The sequence below is a fragment of the Leptinotarsa decemlineata genome, unplaced genomic scaffold (assembly GCF_025532065.1).
Source record: "Leptinotarsa decemlineata unplaced genomic scaffold, Ldec_3_MD MMD2_P_RNA_scaffold_12, whole genome shotgun sequence".
Lineage (NCBI taxonomy): Eukaryota > Metazoa > Arthropoda > Insecta > Coleoptera > Chrysomelidae > Leptinotarsa > Leptinotarsa decemlineata.
In genome coordinates this window covers 4,572,083-4,594,582 of record NW_027412526.1, presented here as the reverse complement: position 1 = coordinate 4,594,582, position 22,500 = coordinate 4,572,083, and the positions used below count along the sequence as shown (strand labels likewise).

The following is a 22,500-nucleotide window of genomic DNA, read 5'->3' as shown; positions in this document are numbered from 1 at the left end:
TTTTGATAGAAATAATTAGTATTGCTCTTCAACGTGGTAATGCTGCTTCAGTCTTTGGAACTATTCCTCCTTCAGATGATTTTGATGAGATCATGCATTGCCCTCATTTCAGTACGGAACTAAAATCTCTTCGAAACAAGCCGAGATATGTGGATATTCATCAGTCTCCTATCAAGGTTAATTCACAAGTGAATGATCCACCTCCTTCTTTTTCAGTGCGGTCAATGGACTTAGGTAATTCTTGTTCCCCAAATATGAGCTGCAGTTCTCGTGGTTCTGGTTACCTTTCAGTGGAAGAGCTTCATGAAGCAAGCGCCGAACCGATCCCTCGATGAAACCCTTCATCATTTGGAAGGATCGATTTCAGCTTGAGAAATGGTTCTGATACAGATTCTGTGAAACATGTTCTTCCTTACAAATCAGTAGACAGTTGTCCTGAGAGTTGTCCCAAGATTTTGTTTCATGTGGTGATTTGTGATTTGGGGACGATGTTCTGATAAACTATGATTCCAATAAAAAAAGTAAATGCAGACATCCCGGTAAAGAAAAGTCGAAAAATTCAACCGTTCACAGCTATAATTCGCTAGGATTTCGCGAAGGTTGTTTCCGTTATGAAATAAAGGTCAAGTAAAGAAATTGCTGACGTTAATTCCATCGCCTCTTTGGCACCTGATATGATAGGCTTGGATACTCATGAGATCACTGAGTATTCAACTGGCAATATGATAAGATAAAACAAATCGGTACAGTTCACGTAAACTGTGATAACGATATGAACATGATAGATATCGTCTATTCAGTGTAGTGTTTTTGTATGGATATGCACCCTTGAAGGTTTCTCCAATGGCCAGGTACGAACTTCTTGAATTTTTTCCTCAACAGAAATTCTCAGTAAAAACAGATTGTTTTGAATAGTTGTTCTGTGAAATATTTTGAATTGTTTTTGGAAAAGACAGTAGGGAAACAGCTATTTTCCCAGCTAGTTTCCCCAGCAGTTATTTTCCTGCAGGCATTTGCCAGACCCTACTAAAAACCTTGGTAGAGATGAATGTAATTTTTTTTTCGTAATATTTCACAATATGTCTGTATTTCTCCTCGATAGTTATTAGACTTTTTAACGACAAAACACAAGCACTACAGGAAAATTCCTAACGGGCTCTAAGAGCGGTGCCTGTGCACCTGGTGGTATCATGATCAGTACCAGATCGTTATGTAATACTGCTGAGAATGAAATTTACAAGTATTTACTATCTATTGATACTGATGCCACAGAAAAATTGGCGCACCTTCACTTTATCTATTTATTCATCCAAACAGACGAATCAGTCTAATTACATGGATATAACAGGAATAAAATATATGATTTCAGTTTGAAACATAATGATAATAACGATATAATGTATTCATAACCGTAACTGTCAATATATAAGAACCGCAGAGAGAAATTAGGCAGAAATATCAATTGAATTATTTAATATTATTAGACAAAAACTGTTTTGAGATGAAGACCAATCTAATGGATATAATATGGATAACATGGATATAACATATACCTATAACATGGATAACACGGATATAACATGGATGCAACAGGAATAAAATATATGAAACATAATGATAATAACAAAACAATGCATCAATAACCGTAAGTGTCGAAATTTAAGAGCCACAGGAAAAAATTGAACAGAAATATCAATGGAATTATTCAATATTATTTGACAAAAACCGTTTTGAGATAAAGTCCAATCCGATGAATATATGGATATAACAGGATATATCAGAATGTTACATGGATAAAACATATATAACATGGATAACATGGATTTAACATGGATGTGACAGGAATGAAATATATGATTTCAGTTTTAAACATAATGATAATAACAATACAATGCGTTTATAACCGTAACTGTCGAAATATAAAAGCCACAGGGAAGAATTGAACAGAAATATCAATGGAATTATAATGAGATAAAGTTTAATCCAATGACGATAGTCGTGTCACGAAATCATCTGGCAATGTATTGAATCTATTGGAGTCTATGGAGTCACCCTACATTTTGTTTCATGAGAGAGAGGACATTGGCAGATCAAGATTACGGATTTTTCTGCAGCTGAAAAAGCAAATGCGCCACTGGGATCAATGAAGTCGCCCCGAAGCGCCAATTAATTTATTTGCTGTTTTCATTTTTAGCTGGAAATTGAAAAATGTGTTTCCAATAAATATATGCATATAACAGGATATATCAGAATATAACATGGTTATAATATGGAGATAACATGAATATAACATGGACATGAAAGAAATAAATTATATGATTTCGGTTTGAAACATAATGATAATGTATTCATAACCATAACTGTCAATATGTGAAATCCGCAAGGAGAAGTTAGACCAAAATATCAATTGAATTATTTATTATAATTTGATAAAAACTGTTTTGAGATAAATTCAAATCCAATGAATATATGAATATAACAGGATATAGCAGAATATAACATGAATATAACATTGATTACATGGATATAACATGGATGAAACAGTAATGAAATATAAGATTTCGGTTCAAAACATAATAATAATGTACTCATAAACATAATTATCAATATATAAGATCCGCAGGAAGAAATTAGACCGAAATACCAATTGAATAATTAAATATTATTTGACATAAACTGTTTTGTTCAATAATGAATGTATGGATATAACAAGATATAGCAGAATATAACATGGATATAATATGGAGATAACATGGATATAACAGAAATGAAATATATGATTTCGGTTTAAAACATAATGATAATGTATTGATAACCATAATTGTCAATATATAAGAGCCGCAGGGAGAAGTTAGACTGAAATATCAATTGAATTACTTAATATTATTTGACAAAACCTGTTTTGAGATAAAGTCCAAGACAGTGAAGTCGAGACATCAATTTAATAGCCAATGGAGGTAAGTATACAAGAGAAGATCTACATCCATATTTCTAAAGGGTGGTTTAATTCAAATAACGGGTAGTTAAATTATTTGCAGCCAACAATATTCCACCCATGTGTCAATAGTTGCACTATAGCGTTGTCAAAAATAATTGATGACTTTCCCAAAGCATGTCACCATTTTGAATCGAATATGGCTGACATTATGTTAATGGTGTATATGCGGAAACAGAAGATAGGTTAGAATGTATAAACTAAAAAGCATGCAACTGAAAAATTATGAAGAAATATTATCGAAAACACGTTTTCAGTTAATATGAAGAATATAATGAAGTGAGGTCTGCTTAGAATAGAGAAATAAATTACTGGATAGTTGTCTTTGTTTTTCCTCACTGGTAATACCTAGGAAGCTAAAATTTTGTATGCAGGTGCTTCTTAGGTTTTAGATGCGTACTAATCAAGGAATCTCAAATACCACTATATTTTTGGAGTCTAAAATGTTTAATGTAGGTTCGTTTCACATTGTAGATGTACAATTAGAATTTTTTTTTTTTAAATATTCTAACTGGTCTTTTTCTCGATCGATAGATAATAACCCAACTCACACAAATTATATTTTCTTTCAGCTGGAATGTTCAATCCAACATGGCTGATTCTTTCAAATCGGAGATGCATTCTTCAAGATGCTTTTTATGTGAGAAGTATCTGTCAGTACCTCCAATTATGATCATCAGCAGTGATGGAGAGGAACAGAAATGTGGACGTTGTAGAGAGATAAAAACAGAAATAAATGTTAGAAATACGTTCTATGAGAAAATGGCGCGTATGACTGAATACCCATGTATTTATGAAGATTGTGAAGAGAAACTTCGTTGGGGAGAAGTGGAAAGTCATGAAGAAGTGTGTCTACACAGAACCATGAATTGTCCAATATTCGAGGAATGTGATGAAACTATAAAAATTTCAGATTTAGCAAGCCATTTCGACAGTGAACATTCCGGTGATTTGTACTATGAAACATATGACGTTATGGGGGATATTTTCTCAGAGATGATGACCATCTTGTTACTATCGCATGGTAAACCATATCTCATAAAAAGTGGTGTTACTGAAGATAACTATTCATGTCAAGTGTTTGCTTTGCATCCGGATGGAAATCGTAAATATGAACTCAAAATATTTTCCGAAGTTTCAGAGAACTTCAAGTTACTCTTCGAAGGTGAAACCATTTTCTTCAAAGAAAATGAACATTGCTTCAAATGTGCTGCAAGAGAATGTCAAGAAAGAAGCCACTGGAATTCTACTCTGTATCAAAACAGTCCACCCATCAGTCATAATGTCGCCCTCATCGATATAAACGTAATTAAATTTGCCTTGAAATCACCGGACTTTCACACAACATTTATCGTAAAAAATGATAATATTTCGAGTTCTGACGATTCAAAAGTTTCCAAAAACTTTTTATCGAATAATAATACTGTCTTGATCGACAGGATTCTCCAATGCCCTGTGTGTGAAGAAACTATGTCATCCCCAATTCACATCTGCCCAACTGGTCACTCACTCTGCAACAATTGCAAGTCTAGACTGGACAGTTGCCCGACTTGCAAGGATCCCTTTGGTGATACTAGGAATTTTTCCTTAGAAGATCTAGCGGATAATGCAGAACTTCCTTGCCAGAATGAAAACGAAGGGTGTAATTTTTTTGGAAACGTAGAAGTCCTTGGACGACATCAGGTAGACTGTGAGAGGTGAACATTTGACGGAAATTGTGATGATTGATTTCCATATGCCATCTTTCAGTGGCATATAAATATATATTACGAAATTTGAGACATTTACCAAGTCGCGATATTTAAAATATCATCAGTTTCGAAGATTGAGAACTGTTTTTCTCTGTAGCAACCTTCTGTTTGATTAGCGCTAGAGTGTTTTTATAGTCCTATACAATTATCAATAACATCAAATTGAAGTTGATAACAAATCATCTAATAAAATTGAGAAGAACTAATACTGTATTGTTGTTAACGTCACATGATCAAGGTAAAATTCCAAGTGTATTGAAAGCAGTCATACATACTAGCTAGGCTGAAAAGTCCCGAGCCCAACACACAGATGGTGCTTGTCTTGTTGCATTCATCGCTTTTTCAGTTCTCACATTGAACTTCGAATTGCTCCCACATCCACCTTATTCGCCAGATTTGGCTCCCAGTGACTACTGGCTCTTAGCAGACCCCAAAAATGCTCATAGGTGAGAAATTCCTTTCGAATGAAGAGTTTCGCAGAAGTGGCATTAAAATTTAAGAGCGGCGCGCCAATTTTGAATAAAAAAAGCCTTTTTTTCTGAGACCAGGGACTTTCCAGCCTATGTTGATAATTTTGTAGAGGAAAACCAACATGCAAAGGGTAGACCTATTTTCCAAACACCTATTTTTACAATTGGTTCCACTTATGTTTCACTTGCGTTTACGCAGCTATTTTTATCAAGTACTTTCTTGGTTTTTCCCATTTTGTCTTCAATCGAGGACCACCTGCCCGGTACTGACGATGCCCAATAGGCTGAAGCAGCTGTCTACCGGTGGATCTTGAATTGAAATCAATATGGGAATGATCAAAAAGTACTTATCTATTTATTTTTTGATTTTCATGGAATTATTTTCCAGCAGCTTGACTGCATTAACCTTTCTACATTTCATATAATTTCTAGAAACATGTGGATTCGTTTTCCGATGGCATTTCAGGTTAGCTTTCCAAATTTCTGCTACCGCAGTTGTCGATTGATTGGTCAAACCACCAACACTGACATAAAAACTTGGCAAGTTGACTTGTGTATCACACCAATAGGTGGTTCCACTTATGTTTCGCTTGCGTTTACGCAGCTATTTTCATCAAGTACTTTCTTGGTTTTTCTCATTTTGTCTTCAATCGAGGACCGCCTGCCCGGTACTGACGATGCCCAATAGGCTGAAACAGCTGTCTACCGGTGGCTCTTAAATTGGAATCAATATGGGAATGATCAAAACGTACTATTTATTTTATTTCTGACCGGGATATTATAAGCTTATATCGTCATAGTTACGCCATCAATAAAGAGGGTCATAACTCCCTTGGGACATTATAGATTTTATAATTCCCTCTACCTTTCACAAGTGAAAATAAATAGAAATGAAAACTGAACCATATTTTATTTATTCACGTCATTACAAATAATAAATGTACAATTTTGAAATGTTCCCTGAAAATTACTTCCGCCACTGGAAACAATTTCTTCTTTTGTATGGCTGGAGCTTCTGTTCACTACAGTCGAGGTACCTGCCTCTTCTGATGACAAAGTAGACAACATACGCGCCGTTTTATTTCTCAATTCGATGCTATCCTCCAAATACCCCTCCGCCACCGTGGAACTTTTCCAACCTCCGTGTCTTTTTAAGTTAGTCATAGCTGCTCCTGCATTGGCTAGAGCAGTAGCAGAAGTGCGACGAAGGCAATGTCCCGTATAGGAAGATGAGTTTGGCAATCCTAAATACATTGCGATTTTGCTGGGGATTTTCCCACACATGTTTTTTCCAATTGGCTGAGATGTACATTTATTTTGTCGGAAGCTCAAAAAAAATCGTTCAATACCTTTAGGACGCAAAGACATATAAAGTCTTAATAAAGGCAAAGCGGAGAACTCTTTTTCATCCACAACTGTAAATTTCTTCGATACAGCAGTTTTACTTTCCGGTACGTTCACTACCATAACGGAATCCCGGTCCTCTATATCCGATATCTTCATATTCAAAAGTTCCTGACTTCTGCATCCTCCAAAATAACCCATAATCAAAACAACCTATAACAAAAAAAGGAAATAAATACACACAAAAAGGAAAATAAGAAAAAAATTACCTTATGCAATAAATGAATATCATTAGGAGCGTCCTTTAGGAATCTGATAACATCAGATAACAGCAGACTTTTTCGGCTTATAACTCTTACTCTTCCGTTTCAAAAAAGCCTGTAGTTCATTGAACTTGGTTATATCTCGTTTCTCATGTATAGTCACCATCGATTTTAGCATTGACCATTTAGTCCATAAAGAATTCGGACTATACGTTTCTGACTGAAACGAATAAACACAATTACTACCAAATCTACCGAAAAACATAGAAAATTCCTTACCAGTTCTTGAAAATATGCCAGAAATACAGTTTCAGTGACATCTTTTGGCATAACATTTTTCCGTGTCAGCCAGTCCAGATATATCTTGTATTCTTTTTGGTATACGGCTTCACTTTTCGATGGAATTAATAATTCTCTTGCTTGTTCAGCTTTTTTCAAAATATCCTCCATTATATTTGGGGCAGAAAACACGTTTTCACCGCAAACACAGCTTGATAACAAAGTTCTGTTTATAAACAAGTAACATAGCAACAACCTAGCAACAAGAAAACTTTACTATAATCAACGGTACCTGATTCAAATATACCGGGAAGGTAATGAATTGGTACATTTTTCCGTTTCAAAAATGAACAAAATTTTATTGAAATCGGTCAGAAATAAAATTATCTATGTACCACGGGAATTAATGAGCCTTAATAACCTCAGGCAATTGCTGTCCCTCGGGCCAGAGGCCCTCGGGACGCAAACTTTGCCATCGGTAATTAAGGCCCTCCTACTTCCCTTGATACATAAATAACTATATTTGTTGATTTTCATGGAATTATTTTCCAGCAGCTTGACTGCATTAACCTATGTAGATGTCGCCACAAATCGCCAAGCTTTCGTCTCTGAATAGAGACTTTGTTAGGACGCTAAAATGAAATACAATAAAAAAAAACAAAAAATGGACAATACATACAAGTAATCTGAGTTAAACAATCGAAAATTAAATTGAATATAGATGAATTTTTTTTTACAAAACTGGCGCATTGATGTTAATAACGTCATTTTCAGATATATGATATTAGTAATGTTATGTTCAAAGCTTACTGTAATGACGATAGTGACATTATCATTGAAAATATTTCTATTTCATAAATGCTCATTGAATTAATTTTAGAAAACGTGTGATTATTCCAATTTGAAAATATCACCGAGATTTAAAACAAATCTGTTTAAAATCTGTCTTTCCGTTAACCACCTGTCGCGCCCTTACGAATGACAGCCCTTAGAAGTTGAAACTTGTGCGAGCTAAGGATTAACGAGGTCTTACCTTTTAACGTGTGATTCCTAACACGTTCCTATGTCTAGTAAATAATTGTAAATCATACTCAGATTTCCAATGTCAGTTTTTTTGTTTATGCCATTAGAATTTTCGTTATTGAGGACCATTTCGAGAAAACGCCTCTTCGACATATTTTTTTTCTGATCAGGTGTGGAATCTTTTAACTGTGTTTAACATTTCCAAAAACTTCAGTATTCCTTTTAGAAATTTTGATATTCTTTTCATTGCGAAAAACTTTGATTTTTGAGTGGGTATTTCAGTAAAATCTCTGTGGGCTACAGAAACACTATTTTCTGCTATTCAAGCTTTGGGAAGTGTATTTTTTTCTTTATCAAAAATATCTACAAAAAGTATGATGCTTTATATTGTAATTAAATATTAAAAAAAACTCAGCAAAGTTTGTTTAGAATATAAATAGGCATATAAATCCAAACATAGAAAAGCCGAAAAGTCAAATGCAAATTTGACGTTGAAATTTTGTCACAGCACCAGAGAAAATGTGATTTCAAGATATTTGCAAATACAGTGAGATTTTAATGATGTAAAATAACCAAATGCGCTTCACTGAGAAGCAACGGCTATATGAATCAAAGAAGAAGAATACTTCAGGGTGTCGGCCTGACGCGCCATGAGAAGTATACTTAAAAAAATCTATGTATAAGTAGTCTCATTATCGTGCAGGTCATTTTCTGTAATTTAGGTTCATTAATGAGCGGATGATCATCTGAATTGAGTGAAAACGTTATCATTTTTATTTTTTTCACATTCAAACTTGATAAATTATCACTGAAGTGAAGATTTTTTCTCCGAATAACTTCAGAAGTTTTATAGAATTCATCCAGACTTTCATCAGTGAAGATCATGGCCATATCATCGGCATAACACTATATAACAGTCAAATTTATTAGGCTGCTTTATTAGGTTTATGCAAGCAAGAAAAAGGAACAGGCCAAGTACTGTTCCCTGAGGTATACTCACATTGATTTGTAATGTTGCACTGAGCTTGCTACCAATTCTAACAGTTTGTATTCGTTCTCTCAAGTGATTCTGTATCAGTTTCAAAGCATACTACGAATACCATAAAAGACAATTTTTTGAGTATGATTTCGTGCGACACAGTATCGAAAGCCTCTGCCAAGTCCGTAAATACCGCAAGATATTTCAAAGACTTGTTCAAGATCCCTTTTGTTTGTTCCATGAAGTTGAGCAGGGCATTTTCGGTGTTTGATTTGTCATGAACCCGAATTCTTGTTGTGTCATTGTACCATGTTCACTGAAGAAAGTTTCTTTTTCCTTTACCCGGTTGTTTCTGATAGAAAGAGAGTTAAAACATTGCGAGGCGGGTACCTCAACTTTGTAATTGGTGTTCGATAGCTCTAAATATTCAATAGCTTTGTTTTCCCTAAAATTCAGTTCAAAATACAAATATATTCATAGCAGACAAGAGAAATAGGCATGGCATGAATAATTCACGGTATCGGTCGTAAAACGAGTCAGTGACAAAAGGAAAATAACCTTTCATTTCGATTACAAGTCGCAAATTTGCTTTTTTTCATTATAATATGGAAATGACCCCGGAAGACTGATCTGAATGTAATCTGAATTTCTACGAATTGATTGAATTGCTGTTCGTCAGTCACACCGAAAATGATTGACGAAATTCGAATTGATGTGACGAAAACTTAACTCAACTCACATGTAAAAAGATGTTAACAAGTAGTATTTTCTTGAAAGTGAAGGTACTATACAGTGTGGTTCTCTTCCTCAATTTCAACACCTGACACGTGTTTTTGACAGTATTTTGAAAAAATACTGGGATATATAATTCGTATTGGTTAGTTTATTTATTGGTGCACAAAAAATGTAGTTGCAGTACTGATGCTGAAAAAAAAAGAACTGTGTATCATAATAACCCCACCTGGTGGGGCTGATTTGATATGATAATGGGGCTTAAGTGATACAGCTTTGTATTTCATTCAACATCGTCATTGAACGTAAGACGAGACTGAAATGATACAGCTCTGGGACTAATACCAGTAATTTTTTTGAATTTTTGTCGTCAGCCATATAAAAGATACAACCGTGTCTTGTTCATATTTTTTCCACTGAAAACATCTCCTTTGGAAAAAATAACTAAAGCACACGTTTATTGAAGAAACTTAACAATCCATAATTTTTTTCAGTTTCTTGTATGAAATTATTGAATATTATCATATTCAAAAGTCGAGTTGAAAATCAATTCTCCTCTCCTTCCCAAAGCAGGTTCAGCAAGTTTTTCTACCACATCCTCATTTTCAATAAATGACACATCTTCCGGCTCTTTAAAAAAAAACTGTGGTATCTTCATGTGTCACTTTCATTCATGTGAATTTTACTCTTGGTTCACCAGCTTCAATATCCATAACATGACCTACGTAATGCAACACTTTCTTCTTGGATACACATTTAACTTCAACCCAGTCATTGATTCTAGGTGTAGTATGTTGGTCATGCATGTCACTACCATTGCAGTTTCCTAAAGTCTCCTCAAATTCCAAGTCTGACTCTTCTTCTCTCTGCATGGCTTGTATAATATCGGAATCACTGCTATCCTCATCTGCAAAATCGATTTCACTCGGGATGTCTGGTTCGCTGTCTGACGAAACCGTTATTTTCTTACTCTCCTTTTGTTTTCTTTGTTTTTCCTGTATTATCTGTCTCTCTTCCTTTCTTGTTATTTCGTCTTGGGTAGCATTTTCCGCTGGTTGGGTTTCATGGGTGCCTGATGTGGTTGTTTTCTTATGTTTCTTTTCCACTCCTCCCCACTCCTCACAAAACAAAACAAGTTGAAATTTAAGAGAGTTACAAAAACTAATAAAATGCACAATTTTCAAGGTTTTGCAATATCAAGAAAGCCCCTTCAGCTGTATCACAATAGCTCCAATGTTTGTATCAAATTAACCCCCTTATTTTTAATCAAATCAGCCCCCTATATGTTACGTCATATATCTCGTGATAAGATTACCTATTTTGAAGTTTTCAAATGTAGAAAATGTGATGACTGAGTCATCACCCGAAGACGATTGTAGATACCAACAATCGAAAAGTCGTGAACTAACGTGACTTGGAATCTCTACACTTTTTTATTTTTATTATTTTTTTCATTCCTTTAATTTTTATTTATTCAATTATTATATTTTTACTTGTAGGTTATTTCACTATCATTTCATTTCAGGTTTATTGTTGCTTAATATAATTGTTATTTTCAGCTATTCTTTTTTAATTATTCTTTTTTACTTGTTTCAGGGATTTCAAATCATTTTATATAATAGACAATGGAAGTCCGAACGAGTGAAATTCATTCGAGTACTTTCATATATCTCCGCTTTCATTTTTCCTCTCCACCGGTTTAGAGGAAGATAACCGTTTGGCGGGAGTTGGCCATTTTTCGCTTGACTGTAGGTTCCCATATGTTCCTAGCTTGGCTAAATACATGGTTGGACAACATGTATGCAGTTCTTTTTAATTTCCTCCTGAACTGATGTTCCTCTCTGTGTATGATCTCAGCTTGGGACCACTCGATGTTATGTTGATGGGTCCAAACATGCTCTTTTTTTATAATTTAAGTTATCCCTGATTTGCTGGTTTCCCCTCGCTGGGTGTGTTTCTTGTGCTCAGCAATGCGAACATTCAATGGCCTTTTAGTTTCACCGATATAGGATTTTCCACACTCACAAGGTATCCGGTAAATGCAATTCTTGGAATCGCAGTCCGCGTTTGGTGGCCTCGTTTTCGTGAGGCTGCTATGGATAGTGTTACCGCATCTGAAGCAGGTTCTGATGTTGAACTTGGAACCAATTCTTCATATCCTTTCCGATAGTCCTCTGATGAAGGGAAGTGCAAGCACTGGTTGTGATGTCTTCTCTTCCTTGTAGCCAAAGTCTGTTCTACCATCGCTTTGGAGTAGCCATTCCGTTGAAGATCATTTTTAATGATGTCTAATTCCTTCTCGAGACCTTCTTTCGTATTACAGAGCCCGCAAGTACGGTCTAATAGAGTCTTGATGATTCCTCTTCTAGTGGATTGATGGTGGTTGTATTCGTGGTTCAGATACTGTCCCGTGTGAGTGGGTTTCCCGTATACAGATGTTTTCCATTTAGTGTCGGTCCTCTTCACAAATACGTCTAAGAATGGCAATTCGTTGTGAACTTCCTTCTCCATTATGGAGTTCAGTATTCCCATGGTTCCACATTATGAAGGTGTCGTCAACGTATCTCAACCAGACACCAGATTTCTCGTGGGCTACTTCAATCGCCAGAGTTTCAAACCACTCCATATTGTTGGCTATGACTGGTGAAATTGGCTATGACTGGTGAAATTGGCGATTCCTTTGGCAGTTCCTCATTTTGTGTAAAGAATTCGTCCGTCAGTTGGAAATAACAGTTTCGTATACAGCATCTTACGAACAAAATGTTTCGTCAGCTTGACCTATGTAAAACATGATACCACATTCATAAACTCCTGATCCACCAGGTAGTAGGTTGAGTAGTAGCTTATATTGTGATGTATACTCGTAAAATGGTTATAAATTGAAAGTTATTCATTATGTTCCTTTTATTTTGGAAAACTATCGTATAGCGAAAAAAGTTTTGTGAACCTCCATAGCTAGAATTGTACGGCAAACTGTTTTAGTAAGTTTTATACTTGAAATAGTTTTACAGAACATTCAACAATGTTTCCACTAACTCTTTCAATCGACTTATCTCCCAGAAGACAGATACACATTATCCAATTACGCGTTTCCTGGTTATGCAAATGAATTATACTGTTGTCGCAATTTACGCTAACAAACGAATCAATTACTCGGCTCGACAATTAGTCTTACTAAGTTCCTACGACAGCAGGACAAGTACAAGATTGTCTTCGTTATTGGAAAGTGTCGTGTCTGCCAAAATATCATCCTTCATTAAAGCTTCATTCTGAAAGCTGAATTAATTATTCACAAAGAAGGCTGTGCCTTCAAAATATGCTAATTAATTGACTTAGGGTGGGAAATGATACAGCAGCATGTTTTGGACGTTGAAAGTGGTGTGTCGAATTCTATCGAGGGGTTATGTTTATTATGGATTTTTGTAGGGTGTGAGGTTCAAACCAGGTCGAAAAGGTTGACGTTGATGAAGTATATGCTAGGTTTTTGAAAACAACTTTCTCAATTCTAAGGAGTGCTTCTATTGAAAACCAATATGGGAGTTATCACAAATTTGCTAAAAATATCTCATGTCCAAAATAAAAATATTGAGTTTTGATGATTTTCCAACGCACAAGAATTGAAATTGTTATTATCAGATGACAATGTAAAAAGAAGGCTTGTCATTGACGTTTATAGAAAAAAATACTTATTATAATTTTTGTAAAATGTTTCGCGGTATCCGAAGTGAGGAGGAGATATTTTTGATAGGTTCAGGACATATACAACTAGATATACGGAAAAAATGGAGATCACAGATCAAGGTGCTATAGTCCAATGAGAAGAAGTGGCCACAGAATGACGAGAAAAAACAAAGAGTCTCCAAATGCGTAAAGATGGGGCAGGTTAACAAGGCCAGAAGCAAAAAGGAGTCCACCAGTCCAAGGTCATTTAAACAATGAAGAATGAACATTTACCATGGGCCAAAGACCTTTCGGATCGTCTGTTTGCTTTGAAATGATATCGAAATCTATGGGGTCTATAGAACATTCTTTTCGAATTCATAGAGAGGGAAAATTTCGACAACCAAAGTATTGAAGGATGGAAACAAATGTTATGAGTCCTTCAAACAATCATACATATGAAATCAGTGCACGGTCATAATGTACATTCACAATAATGAAATAATCATAATTTGTGATGATATTCGCATTTTATCTGTATAAAAAAATATGTTTCTCCGTTTATCAGCTGTCTCTCCCATACGAACGATAACTCTCAGAAGTTGAGAAACTTGTACGAGCTAAGGACTAACGAGGACTAACTAGGGACCAATGGAAAATTTAATTTTCTCATAATATACCAGTTGTAGTATTTGTTATAAAGATTAACTGGCACAAAAACCAATTTTCAACTACATCAAAAGACCACTCGGAACAAAAACTAATATTTTGGGTGACTCTGAAAAAATAATCGAAATTGAATTTCCCATTTCTTATATAAACATTTTCATATTCACTCCCCACGATGAACGCTTTCATCCGCATTGAGCTACATTGTCGTTCCACACTTGAAAGGGCATTTTCTGTAACATTTTTCACCTACGTGAAAGGGCGTTCCCTTCCATGAATTATTTGCCCCGGAAGAAGTATCTAATGAAATCCAGACAAAAGTTTGACCAGAGGGAATTGTTAGTGATATGAGTCAAAAACAAAGTTGAAGGAATACTGCAGAATCCTTATGCATGAATTATTTATTAACTTTGTGGGGAAGAGAATTGAAGCTACTTCAAGTGTTAGGCAACCGGAAAAAGAGCATGGGGTATTCATAAAATGAGATGTAAGGGGAAGCAGAAAAGGGAGGATATTTGAAAGATAAGATGGGGCATGTCTGATTGCTTTGCCGCTACCTCAATACTGCAATCCTCTAACTCTTCATAGCCAGAATTATGATATTAATTTTCGAATGATTTTCAAAATCTTGCAAAATCATAAAATTTCGACAGACAGATGGAAAACCCGCCAAAAAACAAAAGACCCATTACGCTCTCGGTAAAGGTGTTATCGACAAAATCGGAAGATTATCTATAAACAACAATCAACGATATGACTACTACTACCGAAACCAAAATGTAATCAGGAGCTCCAAAACATTGCGTGCAGGGTTTGTGATCAACAGTATATTTATCACACCACCAGAACCAGTCTCCTCTCTTTTTAGCAGAACCAGCTGAGGGGTCATAAAATAATCAATTTCGATTTGACAAACAGAAGACAAACTCTGAAATGAAATTACAGTAAAACAAAATACTAGTGAAAATGGAACAATTGAATAAAGAAAAAAACTGAGACATTCCATGGTGTTTCTGCTCTGCTATTCCTGATTTGCTGGTTTCCCTTCGCTGGGTGTGTTTCTTGTGCTCGGCAATGCGAACATTCAATGGCCTCTTAGTTTTACCAATAAAGGATTTTTCGCACTCACAGGGTTTCCGGTAAATGCAATTCTTGGAATCGCAGTCCACGTTTGGTGACCTGGTTTTCGTGAGGCTGCTACGGTTAGTGTTTCCGGATCTGAAGCAGGTTCTGATGTTGTACTTGGAACCAATTCTACCTAATCTCTCCGATAATCCTCTGATGTAGGGAAGCGCAAGCACTGGTTGTGACGGCTTCTCTTCTTTGCGAGGCTCTTGCTGTCTTTTAGGCTCCTGCTGTCTTTTAGACTCCTGCTGTCTTTTAGGCTCCTGCTGTCTTTTAGGCTCCTGCTGTCTTTTAGGCTCCTGCTGTCTTTTAGCCAAGGTCTTTTCTACCATCGCTTTGGAGTAGCCACTCCGTTGATAATCATTTTTGATGATGTCTAGTTCCTTCTAGAGACCTTCCCTCGTATTACAGAGCCCGAAAACATGGTCTAATAAAGTTTTGAAGTCTTCTTTTAGTCGATCGATGGTGGTTGGATTCGTGGTTCAGATACTGTCCCGTGTGAGTGGGTTTTTGATATACAGATGTTTCTCACTTAGTGTTGGCCCTCTTCACCAATAAGTCTGAGAATGGCAATTGGTTGTAGACTTTCTTCTCCATTGTGAAAGTAATGGAAAGTCATACGCTGTTGTCGCATACAAAAAGGTCGAAACTCTTGTATTTATTAGGTTAATATTTAGTATCAGAAGAAGGTCCAGAATTTCACACAAATCAGCAGATTTTAAGTGGTTGAATATGTTAAATCGTAGACGTTTTCATGCAACATGCATATTCTTTGAAATATTCAAATATAGGAATCCTCAAAGAACAGATATCAATAACCTGAATTTGCGTAAAAAGACAGTGCTAAACATTTCTGTACATAAAAAGGAAATATTCAAACGATCTTTTTCCAATATCTCCTCCCAATACATTATTTTCATAAATAGAAAAACAATTGTTTTGATATGTCAGAAACTGTTTTTAAAAGTAGGTTTAAACAGCATCTGCTCAATATTCAGAATAACTAGGTCCGCGGCGATAATCCTGAAAAAGGTTTCTGCTATTCATTTATCTATATCTTTATATTACCTTCTCTTTTCTTTTTTTTCTCTTTATTTCTTCTTCTCTTCTCTTCAAGCCCTCATTTATTAATTTTTATACATCTTCGGCATTGGTGGAAGAGCAGATGCAAATGCAAATTCGCGATCTGAATCAAAAGTCATTTGCAATAAAATACAAAGTGTTTTTATTTTTTCTCTCTTGTATTTTGTATTTTGTTATTGTCTTTTTATTTTTATTGGCAATAAAACTTATTATTATTATTATTTCAGGAAAACGTCTACTTGAGTATTACCATGTTTCCATGGGAATACTGAACTAGACGTACTGAACGTAAATACCAATGAATGGTTGCCAAAGGATTGAATAGCAGAGTAAACTTCATGACGCCTTTGAAAAACTGCATCGTTTTGCTCAGTCCACTGAATTCTCGAATCTAGAACAGTTTTTGCGTTGCCTGCATTTTAAATTATGGTCCCCTCAATTGTTTGAGTGCGTCCTTGAGTGAACACCTAATCTTTGTTGCAGTGATAAAACGAGTCACAGCCCTGAAAAAGAAAACACGTTTTTATTGTTCAAAATTGGCTTTATTCATCAACATAATCTTCATCGAGAGCTACATAAACATTCCAACTCCGTTCTGACATTTCAAAACCACTTTTGTAGAACGACGTCAGCCGGTCGATTCCACATGGGTACTTTGTTCACTCTCTGGAATCGACCGCCGTGTTGATCGGTGATTCAAGCACCTGGCTGAACGATCGATTTCAACATGCTATCGCCCAACTCGTGTTAGGAATCACACGTTAGAAGGTGAGACCTCGTTAGTCCTTAGCTCGCACCAGTTGCGACTTCTGAGGGTTGCCGTTTGTAGGGGTGCTCCAGCTGGTTAATGGAAAAACAGACTTTTTTAAAAAGACTCAGCTTTCGCCTCAAAATAGGCCTCAGTTTCAGCAATGACCTCTCCAATCGAGCGAAATTTCTTACCGGTGAGCATTTTATCAATTCTGTAAACGTTCCGTAGAATTTTCTAAAGAAATACGAGTCATTACTGTTATTGTGTCCAATACAAATATAATGATAATATCCATTGTCCTTCATTATTTATCGGATGTAGAAATGCGCATGCAACTCTCATGTAATGGTTATTAATAAAGTCGCATACAAAACTAGCCTTTTGCTCGTTCCGTATCCCGGGTTGATGCTCGTGTAATAATAACCATCACTACATGATCGCTGCCTAATATACTATTGTTACTATCTGATGGTTTTGGGTGTGATATTCGCTGAAGTGGCTGCAATTTTGTGTTTTGCACTATTAGAAAAGATGAGAACGTATATATCTCAGTTTTTGTTAACGCTGCTATACTCATGTTTCTCCTTTCATCCCCTTATAAAGTCTTATTACGGCCATTAAGGTAAAACACGAGTATTCTGTTATATCATGTTCGCAAGAAGATAAGTTTTCTGAATGGCTCTCTCAATTTTCCTTGGAAGCAAAAAAATTCTGTCGGGAATATACCTCTCTTTGGAAAGAATTTCACAGGATCAATCAAACGTGAATGTGTATTTGATCAACTCGGATCAGCGATTTCGAATATCAATTCTAGATTGATATGTTCAAAAAAGTATCCATGTTCACTTCGTCAATTACCTGGGAACTAATTACATAAGTGAATCGAATTGAACAACTTTATTCAGCTTCAGCTATCTCTGTATCTGTAGAGTAGGGAGGGTGAGTGTAAGCCTGCAGCACTTAGTCCACATTTGGCCCATTATATATCCTCCCGAGGAGTTGTCCTCCTATGCCACAGTTTCATCTTCCTGTTCACACATCCTGCATAGAGGTGTGTCCACTAGCCCCATATTGTGGAGGTGTTTCCTTAGTTGACAGTGGCCAGTCAGAAATCCTACTGTTAAGCGTAGATTTTTCCTGGTCATCGCCAGATATTTCTTCGGCGCCAGCTTCCCAGGGTCGCCAAGGGTGATCCTGGCAAGACTGCATCCTTCGATTTCATCCCATCTCTTTAGGGATTGAGCATGGGTGTGACGTATGGCTAGTTCTGCAATTGTTGAAGTCATCAGGCCGTGGGTGCCACTGGGTCCTAAAATTCTTAGTCCAGCCGCTTACTTGGTTGAAGAGTCGGCAATGCGATTACCTCTACTCCTGTCGTGCCCTTTGATCCACGTCAGGATATTGTTGTTATCTATCGAGGCTTGGCCCTCCCAACTTCAGCTATTTCACTACATTCCACATTGAAAAAGATCCCAAAGGCTAGATGGAATAACATTTGAAAGGAGGAGCAGAAGAAGAAGGACATTACAAAGATAAGATGGCTCATGTCTGATTGCTTTGTCTGTATCTTGAAACAGGAATACACATAATAATAATAATGATTAAGCAGGTAGACTAAATAATCCGGTAGACCCAAAACTTGGTTCCTGGTAATCGAGGATGGGGCCTCCATAATCAACCCGCTCGATGGGGTCAGAGGCTAGGTGGTGGGGCCCATAACGATGATTTGCCTACCGATGAGAACCCTGGTAATGACAACGGACGCTTTGAGTAGACGCATGAGCTGAGAGATAGCCTTATGCATTACTACGAGAGTAGTGAGCCCACGCGAAGAGGGTACATGGCGAGATTGCATGATCTGTGCTGTGAAACATATCCGGAGCATGCTGCCTTTTCCGGCCAACGACGTGGTAGAAGTGACAGTTTTTTACCAGTCGTTGGCCACCAATGCCACCAATGGAGTCAATCAGAACACGCAGGGCGCTCCACAGGATTATGCCCCTGAAACTGCAAGAACTGGCTTATTTAGATGCGGAGGTTCATAGTGTTCTAACAGAAGAGACTGACATCTGGCAAATCAACACCGCCGTATATAGCATCATCCAATCGGTTTCCGAATCGGAAGGATGGAATCCCGGCCTTGCGGTTCGGAAGATTGAACGGCGTGTACACAAGATGGAGGCTAAGATCACGTCGGCGAGACAACACGCGTCTCGTATCCAATGTGTGATGGATTACAGGGCGGCCAATAGGCCTTTCACGCCCGCAGTGCAGCGAATAGCCTCCAATCTACGACGTATCCATCACTCTTCAAGTCAAGGCGTGCTGCTGACCACCAAACAGTATTGCCTTGGATACGAATGCAAGTGGCTGCAAAAAAGTCATCAGTGAGGCGAGCGAGAAGTATCGCGAAAAACCTTAGGTTCCGCGAGAAACCTTCTCGCTTGTTCCAAGAGCCTCCTTCTGGAAGGATATCTGTGGACACCCGCAGCCACTCAACTTAGACACTCCAGTCCTAGCGCAGTTCGAATCTTTCGACAGAGAGCTTCGGAAGCCTGAGCTCAATGAATTGCTCAACCCGATAACCCCGGATGATGTTCGAAGAGCCCTTGTGGGTTCTAAGAACGTTGCTGCTCCATGCCCAGATGGGCTGAAAAAACTAACAAGCACCCACTGACACCTGACCAGAGTTCTCAATTCATGGCTGGATGGAGAGTTTCCGATTCTGAATTGGACTGTCGAAGGGCGGGCCGTTCTTATTCCCAAAAGCGGAGATTTGTCGATTCCTAAGAATTACAGACCAATAACATGCTTGAATTCGTGTTATAGGTTGTTTACAAGCATCTTTATACAAGAATACTCACCGCAGTTGACCGAGTGTTCGAACGGATATATGAGCAGAGAGGGTCGAAGAGAGGAGTCGCTGAATGTAAAGAGAACCTGTTCATCGGTAGATGTATAACGCAGGAGCGTAAGGCTTTTTATACAAAATAGCATGCGCTCATCTTGCAATTGCTTGGATGTCTTGTGGTGAGATGTATTGAACAACTGATACCACTCTAGCAAACTCGCTTCTCCATAATATCTGATCAAGCCAGAGTCCCCTTCTCTTCTGCATCTCACTATTGCCATTATTTGCTGCGCTCAGAAATACTCGAGGGTATAACTGTGGCACCCTCAGAAACCGGAGGCACAAGGTCACTCATTTGTTTCAAATAAATGATCTTAAACGTTATGCCTCTTCAGAGAAGGATCTCCATCAGTTCTTGAGGGTGGTGGAAAAGTACACGCATGTTATCGGTATAAAATTTGGGATAGACAAATGTGCAATGGTCCATCTCAAAAGATGACGATGCGGGGAGTACGGAGAGGATGTGCAGCTCGTAGATGGAAGCATCCTACACCATCTGGATGCCGGAGAGACGTATACTCACCTCGGGATGGAACAACGCCACTCACAAGAGGTATCAGCAGTGAAGAACTCTCTCCGCGGCAAGTATCAGCACAAACTTCGACAGATCTGATCATCGGAACTGTCGTGGAAGAACAAAGTTGCTGCAACAAATATGCTTGCTGTTCCAATCTCACCCTGCCCATTTATAGTAGTGAAGTGGACTCGGGAGGAGCTGTATCAACTCGACGTAAAGACCCCAAAAATTATAATCGATGAACATTTATTCTTCATCCTCATCTAGTTCTTCTGATCTCATTGGCATTTTAGCAGCACCACACTTTGGAAATATAATACTCAAGACTATCTTGTTGATGATGAAGAGAAAACTTTCTCTCTAGCCACCTAATCTGAAATTGGGACTCCCATCTGCTTGATTTTCCCAGTGACAGATGTCATTATTGTGTTTCAGAAAGGAGGATTTGTATTTTGTTTGGGGTTATTTTTTTCCAATGAAAGACACAACTAATCCAGAAAAATACCTTTAGAGTAACTATAGGACTTTGATTATTAGCGAAACAAATATATCCGACATTGCTTCTTGTGAGAAATTATGAAGAGAAACAGTTTTGCAACAGATCGAAAATAATTTTTCATAACAACCACGAAATTGAGGCATAGCAAAGGAAAATATTCCACAGGAAGAATGAATATTTTACAATGGAATGATTATTATTTCACACTGCTGTATCTAATAATGGGAAATTCATCGTTTTAAAAAATCTGACTCAAAAATACTTGATGTGAAGCAGTATTCATTACTAAAAACTCATATGAACACGGAGAAGGAAACAGTAAATAATTGCCCAACTTTTCGAAGAATTGATATTAGAATAGATATAAAATAACTTTAGCCGTAACTTTAAAGCAAACGAAACTGCTTCATAATATTTTCATTCTGAATGAGTTTCAGACGAAGTCGAATAGATGGAAAATTTTATTTGAAGATTTTATCAAGTTAATGAATAAAGTTTATATTTTCATAAACCGGATGCATAATGAATCTGCATTATAGTAAAGAGAAGCTTTATGGAAATATGTTCTGTAGACGAAATATTGATTTACGAGTTTTCAGTGAACAAAGCAAACATGTGAATATAATCTGCATTGATTTATACATTGAAAACAGAATTCAGTATCAACAGTTATATTGTTTTCTACAACTTGAAATTCAAATTTCTGAATGACCAGAGACTTTTTGGTGAAATCACGTTCTTTCGTCAAGCAATTATTCACCCAGAATTCACTTCATTGTGAGACTATCAGTAGAGAGTTTCACAAAAACGCAGCACGTGTTTCACTAGTCAATAGCTTCTTCAGGCGTATATAAAGACACACATACAATTATTTTTCGTAAGAAAAATGAACTTTCATGTATATTTTGAATTAGAATAATATCGGAACCGATACATCCCTTCTAAACCCATTAACAACACGACTCGACATGCTTCATTGTTATTAAAGACCTTTGCTGGAGGATAAATTTAAAACCATTCACAATTTAGCGCTTTGTGAAGGATAATCTACGATAATAACTTGGAAACTAAATTCTACCAGCCACTTTAAGAGTAATCCTATTATTGTTAGAGATTGCACCACCTAGAAACATTCAATAAGTGGATCCATTAGGAAAAGCTGATTAGAGAAGAAAATGTGAACAGAACGAATTGAGCTTTCAGTTATGGTTCATACATATCAGAGGAGTTGGTGTAATTTGTATAGATGAAGCGAAATTTCTAATAAAAGAAGTTGTAGCATTTTTTTGGATGAATATTTCGATGTCACGAGTGATATGAATTTTCTCATGTTATCGATGACAGTATTTAATACAATCATTCGCGTATTTGATTAAATTTCAGTCACTGGAATCTTGTTTACATGGAAAAGGGTGTATTGAACAATACGTTGTTACTTGTCCTAAGGAC

General features: G+C 36.8%; 3 protein-coding genes across 6 annotated transcripts in view; 1 reads left to right on the top strand and 2 right to left on the bottom strand.

The window, feature by feature from the left end:
* The window catches only part of LOC111516433 (probable G-protein coupled receptor No18), a 231,794-nt gene that overhangs the window by 124,316 nt on the left and 84,978 nt on the right, over positions 1-22,500 (bottom strand). The window lies entirely within an intron of this gene.
* LOC111510864 (uncharacterized) lies at positions 715-6,118 on the top strand. The gene is made up of 2 exons (XM_074172402.1): positions 715-851; positions 3,568-6,118. Exons 1-2 carry the CDS (start codon positions 844-846, stop codon positions 4,694-4,696), a joined length of 1,137 nt encoding a protein of 378 aa, XP_074028503.1. The 5' UTR covers positions 715-843; the 3' UTR covers positions 4,697-6,118.
* Positions 6,108-7,605, bottom strand: LOC141481209 (uncharacterized). Of its 2 annotated transcripts, XR_012464816.1 has the most exons (3): positions 7,103-7,604; positions 6,830-7,043; positions 6,108-6,773 (listed from the first exon to the last, which is right to left on the bottom strand). XR_012464816.1 is itself a non-coding variant. In XM_074172409.1 (2 exons), the coding sequence occupies exons 1-2, from the start codon at positions 7,271-7,273 to the stop codon at positions 6,882-6,884; spliced, it is 333 nt and encodes a 110-aa protein (XP_074028510.1). In that variant the 5' UTR covers positions 7,274-7,605; the 3' UTR covers positions 6,108-6,881. The 2 variants fall into 2 exon arrangements, 1 of the variants encoding a protein (XP_074028510.1); XM_074172409.1 differs by having other exon boundaries at positions 6,108-7,043; positions 7,103-7,605.

Excerpts from the sequence above, each read along its gene's own strand:
- LOC141481209 (XM_074172409.1), bottom strand. The coding sequence starts at position 7,273 with ATGGAGGATATTTTGAAAAAAGCTGAACAAGCAAGAGAATTATTAATT. Across the intron at positions 7,044-7,102 it reads TGGCATATTTTCAAGAACTG|TCAGAAACGTATAGTCCGAA; the intron begins GTAAGGAATTTT and ends TATTCGTTTCAG.